Source organism: Oncorhynchus mykiss, chromosome 6 (genome assembly GCF_057628025.1).
Source record: "Oncorhynchus mykiss isolate SJ-2025 chromosome 6, ASM5762802v1, whole genome shotgun sequence".
Taxonomy (NCBI): domain Eukaryota; kingdom Metazoa; phylum Chordata; class Actinopteri; order Salmoniformes; family Salmonidae; genus Oncorhynchus; species Oncorhynchus mykiss.
In genome coordinates this window covers 22,344,021-22,363,487 of record NC_143027.1, presented here as the reverse complement: position 1 = coordinate 22,363,487, position 19,467 = coordinate 22,344,021, and the positions used below count along the sequence as shown (strand labels likewise).

The window sequence follows — 19,467 nt, the reverse complement described above, 5'->3', positions numbered from 1 at the left end:
AGAGTTCACAAAAGAAAACCGAAAACGTTTTTTTTTTCTCCATTAGTAGCTTTAGGATTAGAGTTAGATGACAAGGCACAAACCATTTAAAGGGCAACTCCACCACTTTTCAATTTCATATTCATTATCTCCAGCGACAAGCCAGGGCCTATGTGGAAACAGCAAGTTTCTTTGATCTGTGGTTAAAAAGATAAAGAAAAAGTGTGATTTTCAAAACCTGCAATGAGTTTCTAGCCAGAGGGAGGGTATTTTCTTGCTCCCCATATCACCACGAATCTCCTAGTGTTTGAAAATCACAGTTTTTAAACTTTTGATGACGTCATCGATATAACTTTTTCATGTTATATATGTTTTCTACAAAAAGTAGAAATGTGTCGTTTACACATGTGTAGAAAGTGGTTTGGTGCTGAAGATAAAGAATATGAGGTTGAAAAGTGTCGGAATTGCCCTTTAAACTATGAAGTTTAATCAACAAAGGTCAGTTTTGGCCAAAGAATCTAAATGGATATCAGAAACACAATGGTGACAGACACGTGACAACAACATTTTGCAGACTTTCCCCCCAGAATCACCCGGGTCAATAAAATGGTCAATCACTGTTTGATTAATTTGGCCATTATTTGTTATAAACCTTGAAGACCATTTTACGTTATCCAAGTCAACTTTGTACAACAATAATAACAATACTGTGTTATTACATCCTACTCTATGTTTATAAACACATCACAAAACCTGAAGCGGAATTGTGTTCTGCTGCACAAATCTTATTGCCTACTCATTGCCAACTCAGCGGAATGATGCAGAACCACCAACTACAAACACGACGACCAAACCCTACATAACCCAGAATGCATACTGCAGCGCGTACGTCATTGCTTAATGTTCAGGGTAAATGATTTGTGTAGGTATGGGGGTGTGGAAGAACTGTTATTCTTACTGACAACTGCAGGCTTGGGGCTACAGTCTGTCCAGTGAAGACAGTAGCCTCTCAACACAACGAAGACAGCTAATTGCATTATCGAATTGAAAATATTGCTAATAGGCGCCCGGCTGATAGAACGGCGCGCATGCAGCTTTCATGAAGGAGGATGGAGATAGACGACAGGACGAATGGGTTCGATTACCCAGAGAGAAACAATACGAAGTCCGTTAACGGTACGTGTATCAGGTTTTATGCAGGCGAATCTATTCATGTGGAAAAAACATTTACAGTCATTGGGAAAACACAAAAATGCATATTCATTTCCTTACATTCTTGATACATTGTTATACAATTATTGTAACATAGTTAATAATGCTGTTTATAGGCTACTTAATATTTTACTTATTCTAAGTGGGGTTTGATAAGGTGAAAAAAATACAGTAGCCCACCTTGTGCATGGGCTGTCAATTGCGTTTCAAAATGTGTCTTATCTATGGGAATTATCTGATCATGTGTGGCTCCCAGCCAACTTTATTTAGTTTGTCAGTGTTGATTCTTGCATATTTCACACTGTGATTGGTTTGAGTGTCGTTTGCTGAGAACCAAGGTAGGAATGTTTTTATTTGGACGTGAGAAGTCAGTGGTATTTTGGAGATCGTAAAAGGTGAACTTTTGAACTTGGAGAACGCCCTTAAGCTATTAGATTTAGTCCCAAAATCCTATGTTGGCCACCACAAAACATGGAAATTGAAATGTTTTGTGGTGGAGAGAGCAAAAGTATTGCGTTTTAACTATTACATGAATCCAATTGATTGGTATGACTACTTGGCAAGATGTCTTAGATCTGTTATTAGACCACTTCTCAGAAGAGCGATAGACAGGCTATGCGGCATTGTTTTAAATCTAAAAAATATATGTATTTCGAGGCTATTAAAGAGTAGCTATAGACCTATAATGTTTGATACATTTTGGTGAGAAGATTGCGTCCATAATTGCACCACGTGTGACTGTCGTACATGTTGGGGACACAATTCACTCTTCCTTATAAAGCGATACATCATACATTTGGTTATATTTAGTTTAATAATGATTTCTCTCATGCACATTTATTTGACAAATTACAAATATCGACGCGTTATTTCAGGGGAGGGTCATTACTGTCTCATCCATGCACCAGGGCCATGTATCGTGCCCCCGTGTGTGTGGGTGTGAAGATTTATTGTCATTTCAAGGATTAAAATTCCTTACGCATTGACGAGGAATAGTAATTGAAAATGATTGATCGAAGTTAAAGTTTATATCACAGTGGACCGTCAACTAATAAATGAATCATATTTTGGCAAGCATAAGGCCACTGTGCATTAATTAATGGTTTAGCCTAATGCATGTTAAACCGAGTACTTGAGATTTAATCAGTGACATTTCTATAAGATTTTGATCTTTTTTTGTGTGCAAACATTTCAATGACAAATGTAGAGACTCACCAAATAGCCTACAATAAGGGAAAAAAGCTAATTTAGGGCGCGTTCTGTGGTACTTTGATTTACATAAATGTACAAATGTTCAATTTAAGGATTTAACTTTATTATAAGACAAGTTATAATATGTTATTAGAACTTGTGCTTATAAAATGATCATAAACATTATTACATAGTTTGAAGTAAAATAAAGTAGCTCATTTAAATAAAATTAAGAAAATACAAGTTTAAGGCATGTTATTCGTGTTCATTTGATTAGGCATAGGCCTTTACCTCATAATAAATACACTAGTAATATAAATACATGTACATTTTTACAAGTGATTTACAAATAGTTTTCCTATGGTTAATTCACTTTTTAATTATGCAAATGTCAAATACACTTTTAACTAAGTATATCATATACTTTGAAAAGAGAAATATAAAAAAGGTGTCCAAAAACACATTGATTTTCCTGACATGTTCCTGTAGAATAGTTTGTCCCCCCTCAAATAGTTATTAAGATTTTTGGTTTCCTCATCAGAGTATTTGAAATTACCCTAAAGAAATCTCACATTTTATGTTATTTTACTTTAAAGACATACATGTGTGTGTTTAGAGAAAGTACATGTTATATTCCAGGAACATTTTCCTCTCAAATGAAAATAGAGAAAAGGAAATACTTTTGAGATACTATTCAGTTGCATACATTTCCCATGATTACTATTCATAATTACTATGAATACTTAATTTTCGTTTTTTTTCAAGATTGTTTTGAAGACCTAATTTTGTAATTCCCTCTCATTTTTCATTGACAATTTCACACTAACACAATATTAGCCTCCTATCCAGTATAGAGCTACAGTGATTTCAGAAAGTTATTCATACCCCTTGGCTTTTACCACATTTTGTTGTGTTACAGCCTGAATTTGTCACTGGCCTATACACAATATCCCATAAGGTGAAAGTGTAATTATGTTTTTCGAAATTTTGACAAATTAATTAAAAATGAAAAGCTGAAATGTCTTGATTCAAGTCTTCAACCTCTTTGTTATGGAAAGCCTTCATAAGTTCAGGAGTAAAAATGTGCCTAACAAGTCACATAAAAAGCTGCATGGACTCACTCTGTGTGCAATAATAATGTTTAACATGATTTTAGAATGACTACCTCATCTCGGTACCCCACACATACAATGTTATGTAAGGCTCCTCAGTCTATCAGTGAATTTCAAACACAGATTCAACCACAAAGAACAGGGGTGTTTTCCAATGCCTCACAAAGAAAGGCACTTATAGGAAGGAAACCGCTCAGGGATTTCACCATGAGGCTAATGGTGACTTTAAAACCGTTACATAGTTTAATGGCTATGATAGGAGAAAACTGAGGATGGATCAACAATATTGTAGTTCCTACACAATACTAAACTAATTGACAGAGTGAAAAGACAGAAGCCTGTACAGAATACAAATGTCCCAAAAACATGCATCCTGCCTGCAACAAGGCACTAAAGTAATACTGCAAAAAATGTGACAAAGCAATGAACTTTTTGTGCTGAATACAAAGAGTTATGTTTGGGGCAAATCCAATACAACACATTACTGAGAACCACGCTCTATATTTTCAAGCATAGTGGTGGCTGCATCATGTTATGGATATGGTTGTTTTTCAGGATAAAAAGAAACGGAATGGAACTAAGCACAGGCAAAATTATATAGTAAAACCTGGCTCAGTCTGCTTTCCACCAGACACTAGGAGATGAATTCACCTTTCACCAGGACAATAACCTAAAACAGAAGGCCAAATCTACACTGGAGTTGCTTACTAAGAAGACAGTGAATGTTCCTGAGTGGCCGTGTTACAGTTTTTACTTAAATCTACTTGAAAATCTATGGCAAGACCTGAAAATGGTTGTCTAGTAATGATCAACAACCAATTTGACAGAGCTTGAATCATTTTGAAAAGAATAATGGGCAAATGTTGCACAATCTAGATGTGGAAAGCACTTAGAGACTTACTTAGAGACTCACAGCTGTAATCGCTGCCAAAGGTGCTTCTACAAAGTATTGACTCAGGGGTGAGAATACTTATTTGAATGAGATATTTCTGTATTTCATTTTCAATAAAATAGCAACTTTTTCCAAAAACATGTTTTCACTTTGTCATTATAGGGTATTGTGTGTATCGATGTTGTTTTTTAATCCATTTAGAATTCAGGCTGTAACAAAACAAAATGTGGAATAACTCAAATGGTATGAATACTTCCTGAAGGCACTGTATGTCAGGTCCTCACTGTACTGGCTATGCTGCACCTCTTGATTATAGTGTATATCCCTCTGGTCAAGAACCCTGTTGCACAACATGCTATACTACAGTACTACCAGTCACCACTGACATGAAGTGAAGAATGTCAAAATATACTTATTTACTGCTTATCTAATAGCTTGGCTTATCTCTAAATTCATTCCATGAGAAATTCAATTTCCATTGATCTGTATTGACCAAGTGTCAGGACTTCTACTTTTGCCTCTAATCAATGGAACAGGTCTGTTTTAATGTAATTGTCTTCACATTAAGTTAAATAGGAAAATATGTTTGTGTGGATCTGTTGTGGTTTAGCCTCAGGGTGGTGAGAGAGCCTGGTAGCTTTTTTTCTGATGCAGTGAAAGAGAGTGCTTTGTCAGCCCTCCACTGTGGTAGAGGCCGGGGGTGGGGGGCAAGGGACCATGCGGCTTTCTTTTCTCTGGGGGTCAAGCTGTGTTGTGGGTGGAGATGGAGGAAGGGCAGGATACGATCCCTGTGGTGCTGCTGAATGATGATTAAAGAGTACAGTAGAGGAGGTGGGGTAGCAGAGAGGGGGAGAGGGGCACAGCAGGCAGATGTGATCCATCAGTCCTTTTTACCAGAGAGATTTTTAACTCGACTCCAATATCTTAACTTCATCTCCAATCTCCCAATCTATGTCAACGCCACCATCACAAGACACAAAACGCTGAAACTCCCTCTCCCTTTTAGTTTATTTCATTAAACAATATATTTAGCTATGAGTCAATATCAAGAAGTGTTCGATTAAGAAATGACTCAGATTAAGACTAATTAGAATGAGTCTTTACAGAGATCTGAAAAAAAATCTGTTTAGGGCAGAATTATAGTAAAGGAATGACAGAGTGTGTTACATTGTTTGGTACAATGGAATAAAACATAAGGATTGAAGTAATTAGAGAAACAGATCTTTATGAAAATAATGGGCATAATGGGCATTTGCTCTAAGGGAGATCAGCAACGTCAGTGCGTTTATTACACTGTTAAATTAGATTTATGTGATATACTATGTAGAAGATTATTTTAGAAGACACAATACACATTTAAAGTATATTTGTGCATAAATGTGAACAATCTACCTTCTGAAATCAACAAACACCACCATAAATATTTTCAGCAACTTTTGAGATTTTACTGATATTTTACAAATATCTAGAAATATATTTTTTGCTTCAGTATTATACAATACTGATCATGATATGAGCATCACAATCTGTTGATTCTTCACTGTCTTTAAAGAGGATGCTTTGGCAGGAGATAGCCAAACAATGACAGTGACCCAATGATGACCATGTACCGCCTCAGCAGAGCTGTTAGGAAGGACACAATGTAATGCTGCTCTCTTGGGTGCTCCTCCTGGCCCTGGGCACTGACAGTAGTGCCGTTACCAGGCAACACATTCCTCTGGTCATCCCTGTAATGATGCAGAGAGCAGAGAATAGGTCCACAAGCATCAACCAGCAGCCCTCATGTATCAACACCACACATTAGTCAATGCAATACACGTACCATACTGAAATCACAGGACACACCATAGTTTGAATATGTCAATCACAGGACACAATCAAGTATCATTCTGCGTGATCTGTATCTGTATTGCAGTCAACACACTGGAAAGCTAATTTATTTGCACCTATGGGCAGGTACATTACTTGAGTTTATGGAGATGGAGATATTAAGAGATGAAGCAAGATGGCGAATTTCAGGAAAACGCTACCGAAGTTCTATCAATACATTGACTGTAGTACTCGCGCTGCTAAAACACTCGACCACTGCTACTCCATTTTCCGGAATGGCCCTCTCCCGCTCTCCCTTCGGCAAAAAAAGATGACGACTCAATTTTGCTCATACCTTCCTATTGGCAGAAACTCAAACAGGAAGTACCCGTGCTAAGGTCTATTCAATGCTGGTCTGACCAATTGGAATCCTTGCTTCAAGATGGTTTTGATTACGCGGATTGGGATATGTTCCAGGTAGCCTCTGAGAATACCATCGACATATACACTGACACGGTGACTGAGTTCATCAGGAAGTGTATAGCAAATGTTGTTCGCACTTTGACTATTAAAACCTACCCAAATCAGAAACCGTGGATAGAAGGCAGCATTTGCGCAAAACTGAAAATGCGAACCACCGCATTTAACCATGGCAAGGTGACTGGGAATATGGTTGAATACTTACAGTGTAGTTATTCCGGCAGGTAGCTTAGTGGTTAGACTGTTGGACTAGTAACCAAAAGGTTGCAAGATTGAATCCCCGAGCTGACAAGGTAAAAATCTGTTGTTCTGCCCCTGAACAAGGCAGTTAACCCACTGTTCCTAGGCCATCATTGAAAATAAGAATTTGTTCTTAACTGACTTGCCTAGTTAAATAAAGGTTAAAAAATATACAGTATATGTATATAAATTCAAAATAATTCCCTCCGTAAGGCAATCAAAGAGTCAAAACGTCAGTACAGAGACAAAATAGAGCCGCAATTCAACGGCTCAGACACAAGACGTATGTGGCGGGGTCTACAGACAATCATGGATTACAAAGGGAAGACCTGCCACGTCGTGGACACTGACGTCTTGCTCCCGGACAAGCTAAACATCTTCTTCGCCTGCTTTGAGCATAACACAGTGCCACCGACACGGCCTGCTCTCAAGGACTGTGGGCTCTTGTTCTCCGTGGCCGACGTGAGTAAGACATTTAAACGTGTTAATCGTCGCAAGGCTGCCGGCCCAGATGGCATCTGCCGCCTCCTTGCGTGTGCAGACCAGCTGGCTGGAGTGTTAAAGGACATATTCAATCTCTCCCTATCCCAGTCTGCTGTCCCCACTTGCTTCCATATGTCCACCATTGTTCCTGTACCAATTATATGCATATCCTAGCTTCTGGGCCTGAGTAACAGGCAGTTTACTTTGGGCACGCTTTTCATCCGGATGTCAACATACTGCCCCCTACCCCAGAGAGGTTTTAAGGATCATATCACCTCTACCTTACCTGACATCCTAGACCCACTTCAACTTGTATACCGTCCCAATAGAACCACAGACGATGCAATCGCCATCACACTGCACACTGCCCTATCCCATCTGGACAAGAGGAATGCTTATGTAAGAATGCTGTTCATTGAATATAGCTCAGCCTTCAACACCATAGTACCCTCCAAGCTCATCAGTAAACTCGGGGCTCATCAGTAAACTCGGGCCCCCGCCCTGTGCAACTGGGTCCTGGACTTCCTGACGGGCCGGCACCAAGTGGTGAAGGTAGGAAACAACACCTCCACTTCGCTGATCCTCAACACAGCTGCCGCACAAGGGTGCGTGCTCAGCACCCTCTTGTACTCCCTGTTCACCCATGATTGTGTGGCCACACACGCCTCCAACTCAATCATCAAGTTTGCAGATGACACAGGAGTTGTAGGCCTGATTACCAACAATGGTGAAACAGCCTACAGGGAGGAGGTGAGGTGTGTGGTGCCAGGAAAATAACATTTCCCTCAACGTCAACAAAACAAATGAGCTGATCGTGGACTTCAGGAAAAAGCAGAGAGAGCACGCCCCTATCCACATCGATGGGACCGTAGTGGAGAAGATGAAAAGTTTCAAGTTCCTCTGCCTACACATCACCGTCGATCTGAAATGGTCCACCCACACAGACAGTGTGGTGAAGAAGGCATAACAAGCTCTCTTCAACCTCAGGAGGCTGAAGAAATTCGGCTTGGCACCTAAGACCCTCACAAACCTTTACAAATTGAGATCATCCTGTTGGGCTGTATCACCGCTTGGTACAGCAACTGCACTGCCTGCAACCTCCCAACGCATCACCGGGGGCACACTGCCTGCCCTCCAGGACACCTACAGCACCCGATGTCACAGGAAGGCCAAAAAGATCATCAAGGAGATAAACCACCTGAGCCACAGCCTGTTCACCCCGCTAACATCCAGAAGGCAAGGTCAGTAGAGGTGCATCAAAGCTGGGACCGAGAGACTGAAAAACAGCTTCTTTCTCAAGGCCATCAAACTGTTAATTAGCCATCATTAGCTAGCTACCACCCGGTTACTCAACCCTGCACCTTAGAAGCTGCTGCCCTATATTCATAGACATGGAATCACTGGTAATTTTAATAATGGAACACTAGCCACTTCAATAATGTTCACATACTGCCTTACCCATTTCATATGTATATACTGCATTCTATTCTTCTATATTTTAGTCAATGCCACTCCAACATTGTTTGGGGCTCACGAGTGGTGCAGTGGTCTAAGCACAGCATCTCAGTGCTAGAGGTGTCACTACAGACCCTGGTTCAATTCCAGGCTGTATCACAACTGGCCGTGATTGGGAGTCCCATAGTGCGGCACACAAATGGCACAGCATTGTTAGGGTTTGGCCAGGGTAGGACTTTATCATAAATAAGAATTTCTTCATAGCTGACTTTCCTAGTTAAAACATTTATTTTTTCTATATTTCTTAACTCCATTATTTTACTTTAGATTTGTGTATATTGTGAATTGTTAGATGTTACTGCACTGTTGGAGCTAGTAATACAAGCATTTCGCTACACCTTCAATAACATCTGCTAAATATGTGTATGTGACCAGTCAAATTTGATTTGATTTGATCTTGAGGCAATAATGACCAAGTCTCTGGTGACCCCAAAACAACCCAGGAAAGTATTTACAACATCCACTTGAGCCATGAGCTAGAGGAGAGCCACTGAGCCGGCCAGGAGGAATAACGAGGCAGGTTACTGGCAGGCGGACAGAGATGTTTTGTTCATTCATCCAGCTAGCAGCCCAACAGAAAACAAAGCAGAACCCTTAGGGGATGGACAGGGAACTAACAGCTGGTATTGAGATGCAGGGGGGCTGATGTGGGGTGTCATAAAGGCTTTTTGGGGAGGAGGCAGTACAGTAAGTACATCAAGGCAGTTGGTACAGTGACACCGCAGATGCGTGAGTCTAGGGGCAGGCTTTTGTCAGGGCTCTGTGATATTCAACACGCTGGCCAGCCAGGAGTCATAAACGTCTTCAATTTGAGTTTGAATTTGGGTGAAGGATGAGTTTACAGGGAGCTGTAAAACACTGAACTTGGTATGTAGAGTAGGGATGCCTTTCCTGTGGATCTCACAATCAGAGCCAGGGTAATGCTACAGGAGACAGAGTTGTTACTGGCGATGAAAGAGCAGCTTCCCCTGACTGATACATTTATTCCTATTAGCCCCTCAAACTAAGTGCAATCAACAATAGAGTAGTGACGGATGTTTGATATAAATCTCTGTTGATAAAGATACACTACCGTTCAAAAGTTTGGGGACAGACAACAGATACATGAATCTGTTGCCTGAACCATCTGCACTGATTTAGGACAGCACAGTATATTACTGACTCGGACGCCACAGTCATTTCACAATCAACAGCAAAGACACACAGTCACATTCCCAATGACTGTTTTAGCAGGAATCTGTTAACAATCTGGACTTTCTAAACTTTCGTCCTCAGCTCTCCTCATAATTTCACAATCCCCACACACTATTCTACAGTACATGGTTGGCCAGTGGAGAAGCCTGGAGGACTCAGAGAGGCCCAAAAGAAAGATCAAGAAGATAACATGTTCCTTATAGTGTCACATGGTTGATCCCGTAACTTTTATCTTAGTTGTTGGCACTCATGTAATAAGATGGTTATTATCAGATGCCTCTGAGCCATCAGTGTGTGTGTGTGTGTGTGTGTGTGTGTGTGTGTGTGTGTGTGTGTGTGTGTGTGTGTGTGTGTGTGTGTGTGTGTGTGTGTGTGTGTGTGTGTGTGTGTATTTCGCTATCCAGCCCAGCGCGTGGTAGTAAAACTCTGACCCCTGTTATGATGAAAGGGAAGTTGATCCTTTGAGCGTGTCGGTCGACCAGCACTGAATGACCCCCCCCCCCCCCCAAGATCTTCTGTGGTCCTGACCAGGGCTTGACCTGAGAGCTGAGCTGAAGGGGCTGGCAGGATTATGGCAGATAAAGACATACACTCAGCACTTTCAACTAAATCACCTTCTCTAACAACAGACATGGCTAGAGGACAGAAAAATGCATGTTGAAATGAGCTCGCACCGCTTTTGAGGGGACATTTTTATTCCAGTAATATAGTTTTTAGATTCTCATATCCACTGAAGACTGCATTTCATGGTAATGGGATGTGTAACTTCTAATTTGTCTCTTAGCCCCAATATCTGACTCCTACTTTAATAATAATACATGCCATTTAGCAGACACTATTATCCATTGTGACTTACAGTCATGTGTACATACATTTCACATATGGGTGGTTCCAGGAATCAAACACACTACCCTGGCGTTACTAGCACCTTGCTCTACCAACTGAGCTACAAAGGGTACTGAACTTTAGGATCTATCTTAGACTGAGAGCTTGACTTAGTGGAGAATGCTGCTCTGAACTTGAGTCCCTGTTGGAGAGAGTGAGCCGTCCATCCAAGAGTAGCCCTGAGGGAGCAGAGGGGAGGACAGAGTAGACATTGTGCTGTGTGGTGTTACATACAGGGGTCAAAGGTCAGGTGTTGAGGTCATAGGAATGACCACAGCGCAGCCTGTGGATCTAACACGAGTTCCTCCACAATCTGTCACATATATCCACTGTGTTCTGGTGAATAGTCTTAGCCTCTTTGTCATGTTGGAGATGAAGGTGAGGGTGCTAATCTGGCTCTATGCCAAGTCCACAGTGAAGGGTTGTGTTGTGACTCCCTGAGGAGAAGGCAGAAATAAGTGCTTATGAGTGGGCACAGTAATTTGGGGATCCGTTGCAGTCTCAGACCAAGTGTTGGGTAGCATTTCACGTAGATTTTGTAAGCACTATAGTGGCCGCAGGGTAGCCTAGTGGTTAGAGCGTTGGACTAGTAACTGGAAGGTTGCAAGTTCAAACCCCCGAGCTGACAAGGTACAAATCTGTCGTTCTGCCCCTGAACAGGCAGTTAACCCACTGTTATTGAAGGCCGTCACTGAAAATAAGAATTTGTTCTTAACTGACTTGCCTAGTTAAATAAAGGTAAAATATAATGTAACAGCACCAGTCAAGTAACAATGACCCACTTCAGCCAAATTACCCTCTGTGACCCAGCCCAACTTAGGAAGCACTGACCCTCTTAATTTAATGTCATGTAATACAGACTGAGACTACTAATATCAGGTAACAGTGTATCACGCTACCCATCTGCTTCTTCAAGGCTTTCTACAGCAGGGAGCTGAGGGCAAACTGAAACTCTCCTTAAAGACATGCTTCACTGTCTCTAGGAACAGGATGAGTTGAACACTGCATACAGGTCTGTGACACTACACATAGCAGGTGATTCATTTTCACGTGTAATGTAGTAGAAACAAAGATCTATCTGTGGCTGCTTCCTCCCATCAATATCCTGTCACTGTGGGCCGACAGATATCACATTCAGCTTGAGGAAGCTCATTTGTTAGAAACTCAAGACATTTTACTGTACAAAGATAAATATTTATTCTCCATCCCTTTCTGGCATTCCAAGTTGGCCATGTAACTAAAGCACAAAATAGGAAGGAAATTAGGTTAAATTGTACTACATCATTAAATATATATATATATTCTACCAAATTCGACTTAAATTCTACCAATTGTAATTCTACTACACTATAGTTGGTAGAATTGAAGTCTAATTTTAGTAGAAGGTATCTGTTTTTCATGTAAGCCTCACTTCTGTTCTAGCTCAGGAATGTGATCTGTGGGGAGGCTGTCACTAGCCTGGTATAACCTAACATGCTATAGTTACTATAGCATGTATACTAGGCCACAGAGAGTAGCAGTAGCGTAACAGAGAGTAGCAGTAGCGTAAAAGAGGGGGGGAGCGGGGGGCACACAATGCAAATAGTTTGGGTAGCCATTTGAGTACCTGTTCAGTTCAGGAGTCTTATGGCTTGGGGGTAAAAACTGTTGAGAAGCTTTTTTGTCCTAGACTTGGCACTCCGTTACCGCTTGCCATGCGGTAGTAGAGAGAATAGTCTATGACTGGGGTGGCAGGGGTCCTTGACAATTTTTAGGGCCTTCCTCTGACACCGCCTGGTGTAGAGGTCCTGGATGGCAGGCAGCTTAGCCCCAGTGATGTACTGGGCCGTACGCACTACCCTCTGTAGTGCTTTGCGGTCAGAGGCCGAGCAATTGCCGTACCAGGCAGTGATGCAACCAGTCAGGATGCTCTCAATGGTGCAGCTGTAGAACCTTTTGAGGATCTGAGGACCCATGACAAATCTTTTTAGTTTCCTGAGGGGGAATAGGCTTTGTCGTGCCCTCTTCACAACTGTCTTGGTGTGTTTAGACCATTCTAGTTTGTTGGTGATGTGGACACCAAGGAACTTGAAGCTCTCAACCTGCTCCACTACAGCCCCTTCGATGAGAATGGGGGCGTGCTCGGTCCTCCTTTTCCTGTAGTCCACAATCATCTCCTTAGTCATGGTTACGTTGAGGGATAGGTTGTTATTCTGGCACCACCCGGCCAGGTCTCTGACCTCCTCCCTATAGGCTGTCTCGTCGTTGTCGGTGATCAGTTACGCACAGACCTGACAGACACACGGTGACATGGAGCTCTGAGACACGCCAATTACAAACAAACAAATCATTACTATAAACAGCAAGTGTTCATGTCCACCTGAACATCGCATCCAATTGGAGGATTGCAAACGGGTAAATTACTGAATTGAATGAAACCGAAATGCATCAATAACTTGACCAAACATTTCCTTGATGCATGCTTAACCTTGTGCTCGGTAAAAAGGCCCAGTCATGATCCTGGCAAAATAGGTTAAGAACAACAATATACTGTATACATTGTGGAGAAATTAATGACAAAATACTGCATATGGGGAAAACTAGCACTCGAAAACCCTTCCCTGTATTTAGGGTTTTAAGCAGTTAGCTTCACCCAGGGTTGGCTCCATGTGAACTACAATTCCGGCACTGTGCTTTAACGTTTAAAAACGTCAATAATCAACGCTTTCAAACCGGTTTTCGAAACATATGCCGCTTATCTTTCATATCAGCAAGAAAAAGTATTTTAAATAAAAAGATACACTTACTGTAGCGGTTTTGCACAGATCCACAAGCTGTGTGCCTCCAGTTGACGAACTACACCAGATATGCTTAAACACAGGTGTTCGGAGCAACCTAGCAATGTTACACGAAGATATGGCCGTGCGGGAACACTAACCCTAAGCCTAAGCCTATAAAGGTGTGTTGTAATTGAACCTTTTGTTTTTTGAAAATGATTTCTTGCTGATATGAAAAATATGTTCCTTATGTTTCCAAAACCGTACCACAACAAATGCGTGTTAACATTCAGACCGAGCATCAGTTCATGACTGAACCCGCTTTGTCAAATTTAGGCCGATCTCCCTCATTATGCAACTAACATGATCAGTCAATCACACTTCCTCCATCCTTCCCTCCTTCCCTCCTTCCCTCCTTCCCTCTCTCTATGCATCCCTCCCTCCCTCTATGCCTGGCCTCCCAGTGTGACGTGATAGATGTGACTGTGTGTATTGGTGAGATAACCAGGACCAATCTGACAGGTAGGTAGGGGCCAGGCCACTCTACTCAGATGACAGGGTGGCGTGCCCCTCCACTGGCCAAGCGGAACACTGGCCATCTGGGACAGACGATCTGGGACAGTGATGGAGTGATCTAAGGGCTAGGTGGATGTTAGTGGGTAGAGGCAGGGTGCTGAGATGGGATGGGGATGGACTGACATGGGGGACATAGTAAGGGGTTGGGGTAGAGGCAGGGTGCTGAGGTGGGATGGGGATGGACTGACATGGGGGACATAGTAATGGGTTGGGGTAGAGGCAGGGTGCTGAGGTGGGATGGGGATGGACTGACATGGGGGGGGACATAGTAAGGGGTAGGGGTATAAGGGGTAATTGCTGCATGACACTTACTGTTACACTCTGTTGTACATGATCATATTACCTCTGCACCACCATGGCCTCACATACTTACCCTCACCATATGGCTCATGTTGAAAAGGAATATAATGTCTCTCAAACGTGTTTTGAATTTGATTTACAGTATGTTGAGACCCAAAATGTTTGTACTACACATATTCCCAATTGTTGTTGTTTTTGAGTTGAGTATGGTACCAAGAGGTTGTTCAATAGGTTGTAAAGGGTTTCCATTAATGGGGACTGCAGGGGGAGAGCTGGAGCCGTGGGTTAGCTTGTGTTCCCCAGTCTGTAGCCTGTAGCTTGGTTAATGTGATTAACATTAGCATTGGCCCTGCTGGAGTCATGGAGCTGGTTGCCAGAGCTGAGCAGCTAATCAGTATGTGTACTGATGGTGGTAGACAAAACATGCCCTGGAGGGGATGCTTTAATCCCTGATCTCACAGGAATACAAGAGCAAAAGGTGAAAGATTTGTGGAATAAGTTGTTCTCTCTATAGGAGGACATGGTTATTATAATGTAGAAACTACAACAGTAGGAATCATAAATTGACTTGGTCAAGGTAATATGACAGGTACACCCTCTGGACTACAGCATGCTGTTCTTATGAGTTATTTCGGAGATGAGGTTTCTAAAGAAATACTGAACGACTTACAGTATTTCGATGACAGGTTTGAGAGCTCTGTTGAGCATGCCTGGCCTCTTATCCCTGTGGAGGGAAGAGAACGCTTAAGAGCCCGTATGTTATTATGATTGTGTGCTCATTGTGCCAAGGTTGCAGAGGTTTTAGAGGTTAAAGACGGCCCTTCTTTGTCAACACACAATGGGCTGCAGCGGAGGAGGCTCAAGCTGCATAGTATAGGCTGCTGCTGAATCCCTCACAGCCCCAGGCTGTCAGTGGGGTGACAGGAAGATTATCGAAGGAACCACACACTGGAGCTCCATTCGTTTCTATTCTCTGGGACTGTCCCATTCTTAGCTAAAACACAAGTGTTTCAGAATTTGTCATTGAAGTTTTAGCCAATCTTTTTCTCATATTATGTTTTTAGCATTGTTTATTGAAGCTTTTTTCTTTTAATGGTTGCTCACAATGTAAAGAGCTTTGTGATTTATGTATGTAAATGAAAAGTGCTCTACAAAATACAATTTAGTATTAATATTTATTATTATTATTATTAATTATAATAACTGTTGGCAATGTATGGAGTGAGAATGAGTTTGAATGAGTTAACTCTTGTTTGTGCTAACCATGTTTTGGGTTATACTGTAATTCAGTGCTGTGTGTGTGTGTGTATGTGTGTGTGTGTGTGTGTGTGTGTGTTTGTGTGTCTGAGCCTGGCATATGTGACTGTGTGTCTGTGAGTCTGAGCTGGGCATGTGTGTCTGCCTGTGTCTGTGTTGGTGCAGTGTGTTTGCTCGAGGGACACCATATGCCAGTGTGTTCAGTCGAGGGTACGGGGGCGGCTAGCGTGTGTCGGGTCAGGGGTCTACAGCTGTTGATAGCAGGGTGGTGTGCTGACACGAGCGGGGTGGGGGTGTACTATAATGGTGGCGGTGATGGTGGGGGGGTGGGGGGGGGGGGGGGGGGGTTATATAGTATACTGACAGGGCGCTACTGTGTTGTGTTTGAATGATGGCTTGTCATTGAGTGTGTAGGTGAGAAGTGGACTGGCGTCTAGACCAGGGAAGAATGACTGCCCCCTGTCAATGTCAGTCATTGGTCTAGAGACCTCTGAGGTATAAAAATAACTGGATACTGTCCAAGATGTCTGACCGTTATTTCCAAGGTAATCTACTCATGTTCGCTTACGCCGATTCATGGACGGTCGATATTCGGGTTGCATCCGGTTTGTATGGACCAACATCACATGCACACTAATGCTCAGTGCACACAGGGAGCAGCGCGAGCAGCAACGACGTCATCGCGTAATCCAAAAAATATGTCAGGCATTGGATGAATATAAAATGTGTATATCTTTGGCTCTGAGTGATGTAAAAACAAAATCAGCTTCAGTGACATTTATTTGAATAATTATATGGATGTTTTGTGCACAAATAAGTGTCTTATTAGGAATGTACTAATCTGACTTCTCTATGTGGCTGTCTATGGAAATTGTCCTCTGTGCCAGGCGTCAGTTAAAGGGAAAGGGGATACCTAGTCAGTTGCACAACTAAATACAGTAAACTGAAATGTATCTTCCACATTTAACCCAACCCCTCTGAATCAGAGAGGTGTGAAGCAAAACTGTTGAAACCGTGCTTCTAGACCAGAACCCTGGCTCTTTGGTCTAGACCCAGTGCACAGCATAGATGGTACTGATGGACTAGGCACAGAAATGGTCTCACTTCATAGTCCACATGAGCAATTAGTGGCAACAGCAAGAGCTACAACACATAACCAAAAGTATGTGGACACCTGCTCGTCGAACATCTCATTTCAAAATCATGGGCAGTAATATGGAGTTTGCTGCTGTAACAGCCTCCACTCTTCTGGGAAGGATTTCCACTAGATGTTGGAACATTGCTGCGGGGACTTGCTTTCCATTCAGCCTCAAGAGCGTTAGTGAGGTCAGGCACTGATGATGGGCGATTAGGCCTGGCTCGCAGTCGGTGTTCTAACACAGAACCCAAACCGGCTGCGCACGTGCGCCATCGTGCATGAATTTATTTTGTCCCCCCATACCAACGCAATCACGACACGCAGGTTAAAATATCAAAACAAAGTCTGAACCAATTATATTAATTTGGGGACAGGACGAAAACCATTAAACATTTATGGCAATTTAGCTAGTTAGCTTGCACTTGCACCAGCAGCGCGATCTGCATCCGAAATAGAACTGATTTCTATTTTAGCCCTTGGCAACGCAGATGCTCGTTGGCGCGCGCGAGCAGTGTGGATGCAATAATTGAGTAACATAGATTTCGAAATGTATTTTGCAACGCTCGTGCACGCGACGCGAGTGGTGTGGTCAGCCTGTAAATTATCCCAATGGTGTTTGATGGGGTTGAGGTCAGGGCTCTGTTCAGGCCAGTTCTTCCACATCAATCTCAACTAAAAATGTCTGTATGGACCTCGCTTTGTGCACGTGGGCATTGTCATGCTGAAACAGGAAAGGGCCTTTGTTGCCACAAAGTTGGAAGCACAGAATCGTCTAGAATGTAATTGTATGCTGTAGCGTTAAGATTTCCCTTCACTGGAAGTAAGGGGCTTAGCCCGAACCATGAAAAACAGCCCCAGACCATTAGTCCTCTCCCACCAAACTTTACAGTTGGCACTATGTATTTGGCAGGGAGCGTTCTCCTGCCGTTCGCCAAACCCAGCTTTGTCCGTCAGACTGCCAGATGGGGAATCGTAATTCATCACTCCAGAGAACGCGTTTCCACTTCTCCAGAGTCCAATGGCGGCGTCTTTTACACCACTCCAGCCAACGCTTAACATTGCGCATGGTGATCGTAGGCTTGTGTGCCGCTGCTCGGCCATGGAAACCCATTTCATGAAGCTCCCGACGAACAGTTCTTGTGTTGACGTTGCTTCCAGAGGCAGTTTGGAACTCGGTAGTGAGTGTTGCAACTGAGGACAGATGATTTTTACACACTACCGCTTCAGCGCTCTGCGGTCCCGTTCTGTGAGCTTGTGTGGCCTACCACTTCACCGCTAAGCCATTGTTGCTCCTAGACGTTTCCACTTTACAATAACAGCACTTACAGTAGACCAGGATAGCTCCAGCAGGGCAGAAATTTGACAAACTGACTTGTTGAAAAGGTGGCATCCTATGACGGTGCCATGTTGAAAGTCACTGAGCTCTTCAGTAAGGCCATTCTACTGCCAATGTTTGTCTATGGAGATTGCATGGCTGTGTGCTCGATTTTATACACCTGTCAGCAACGGATGTGGCTGAAATAGCCAAATCCACTAATTTGAAGGGGTGTCCACATACTTTTGTATGCATAGTGTATCTAGTGATATCTGATTGTCCTTCTGTCTTCACGTCTCTTTTGTTTTTCAGGCTTCTATGGTGACCATCCCTTGGAAGTTGAACAGAATGATGTCGTAGGTGAGTTTACTTGTATTTTAACATCATGATAGGACAAATACACGTCTAACCACTATCATTAGTGATAAAGTCATTCATGTATTTTCCTGTTCTTCCGTAAATTTTCAGTTGAGTTTGGAGTTTATTGTGAGTGGTGATATTAATTCCACACATCATCTAATGTCAGGTTTGTAACATTCACCCAGCAGCAATACGTTGGGATGGCAGTAAAATTGGCTCAATGACGCTCTATAGTGGTGAGATAGAATAGTACATGTACTGGTCCTCGGTGTAGGGCAGGGGTGTCAAACTCGTTCCATGGAGGGCCAAGTGTATGCAGGGTTTTGTTTTTTTCCTTCAATTAAGACATAGACAACCAGGTGAAGGGAGTTCCTTACTAATTAGTAACCTTAATTAATCAATGAAGTACAAGGGAGGAGCGAAAACCCGCAGACACTCGGCCCTTCGAGGAATGAGTTTGACACGTGGTTTAAGGAGTTACCTAGCCAGGATGCCACTATTCCCCCAGTTTCTGAATAAACATTAATCAATGTCAATATTGTGTTAAATGTAACCCATAGTTTAGGATACGTGGATTTAACAAGACTGATTTAACAACACTGTACTAGACCTACAGTTGAAGTCGGAAGTTTACATACACCTTAGCCAAATACAGTTAAACTCTGTTTTTCACAATTCCTGACATTTAATCCCAGTAAAAATTCATTGTCTTAGGTCAGTTAGGATCACCACTTTATTTTAAGAACGTAAAATGTCAGAATAATAGTAGTGAG

The 19,467-nt window shown here is 42.4% G+C and overlaps 1 protein-coding gene across 1 annotated transcript in view; it reads left to right on the top strand.

Moving 5' to 3' along the window:
• Nucleotides 1-862: 862 nt before the first annotated feature.
• The window catches only part of nr6a1a (nuclear receptor subfamily 6, group A, member 1a), a 118,467-nt gene continuing 99,862 nt past the window's right edge, over nt 863-19,467 (top strand). Inside the window, exons 1-2 of the mRNA XM_021605625.3 lie at nt 863-1,155; nt 18,647-18,694. Of these exons, the coding sequence (XP_021461300.2) occupies nt 1,089-1,155; nt 18,647-18,694 (115 nt within the window). The 5' untranslated portion in view covers nt 863-1,088. The remainder of the gene's footprint in view (nt 1,156-18,646; nt 18,695-19,467) is intronic.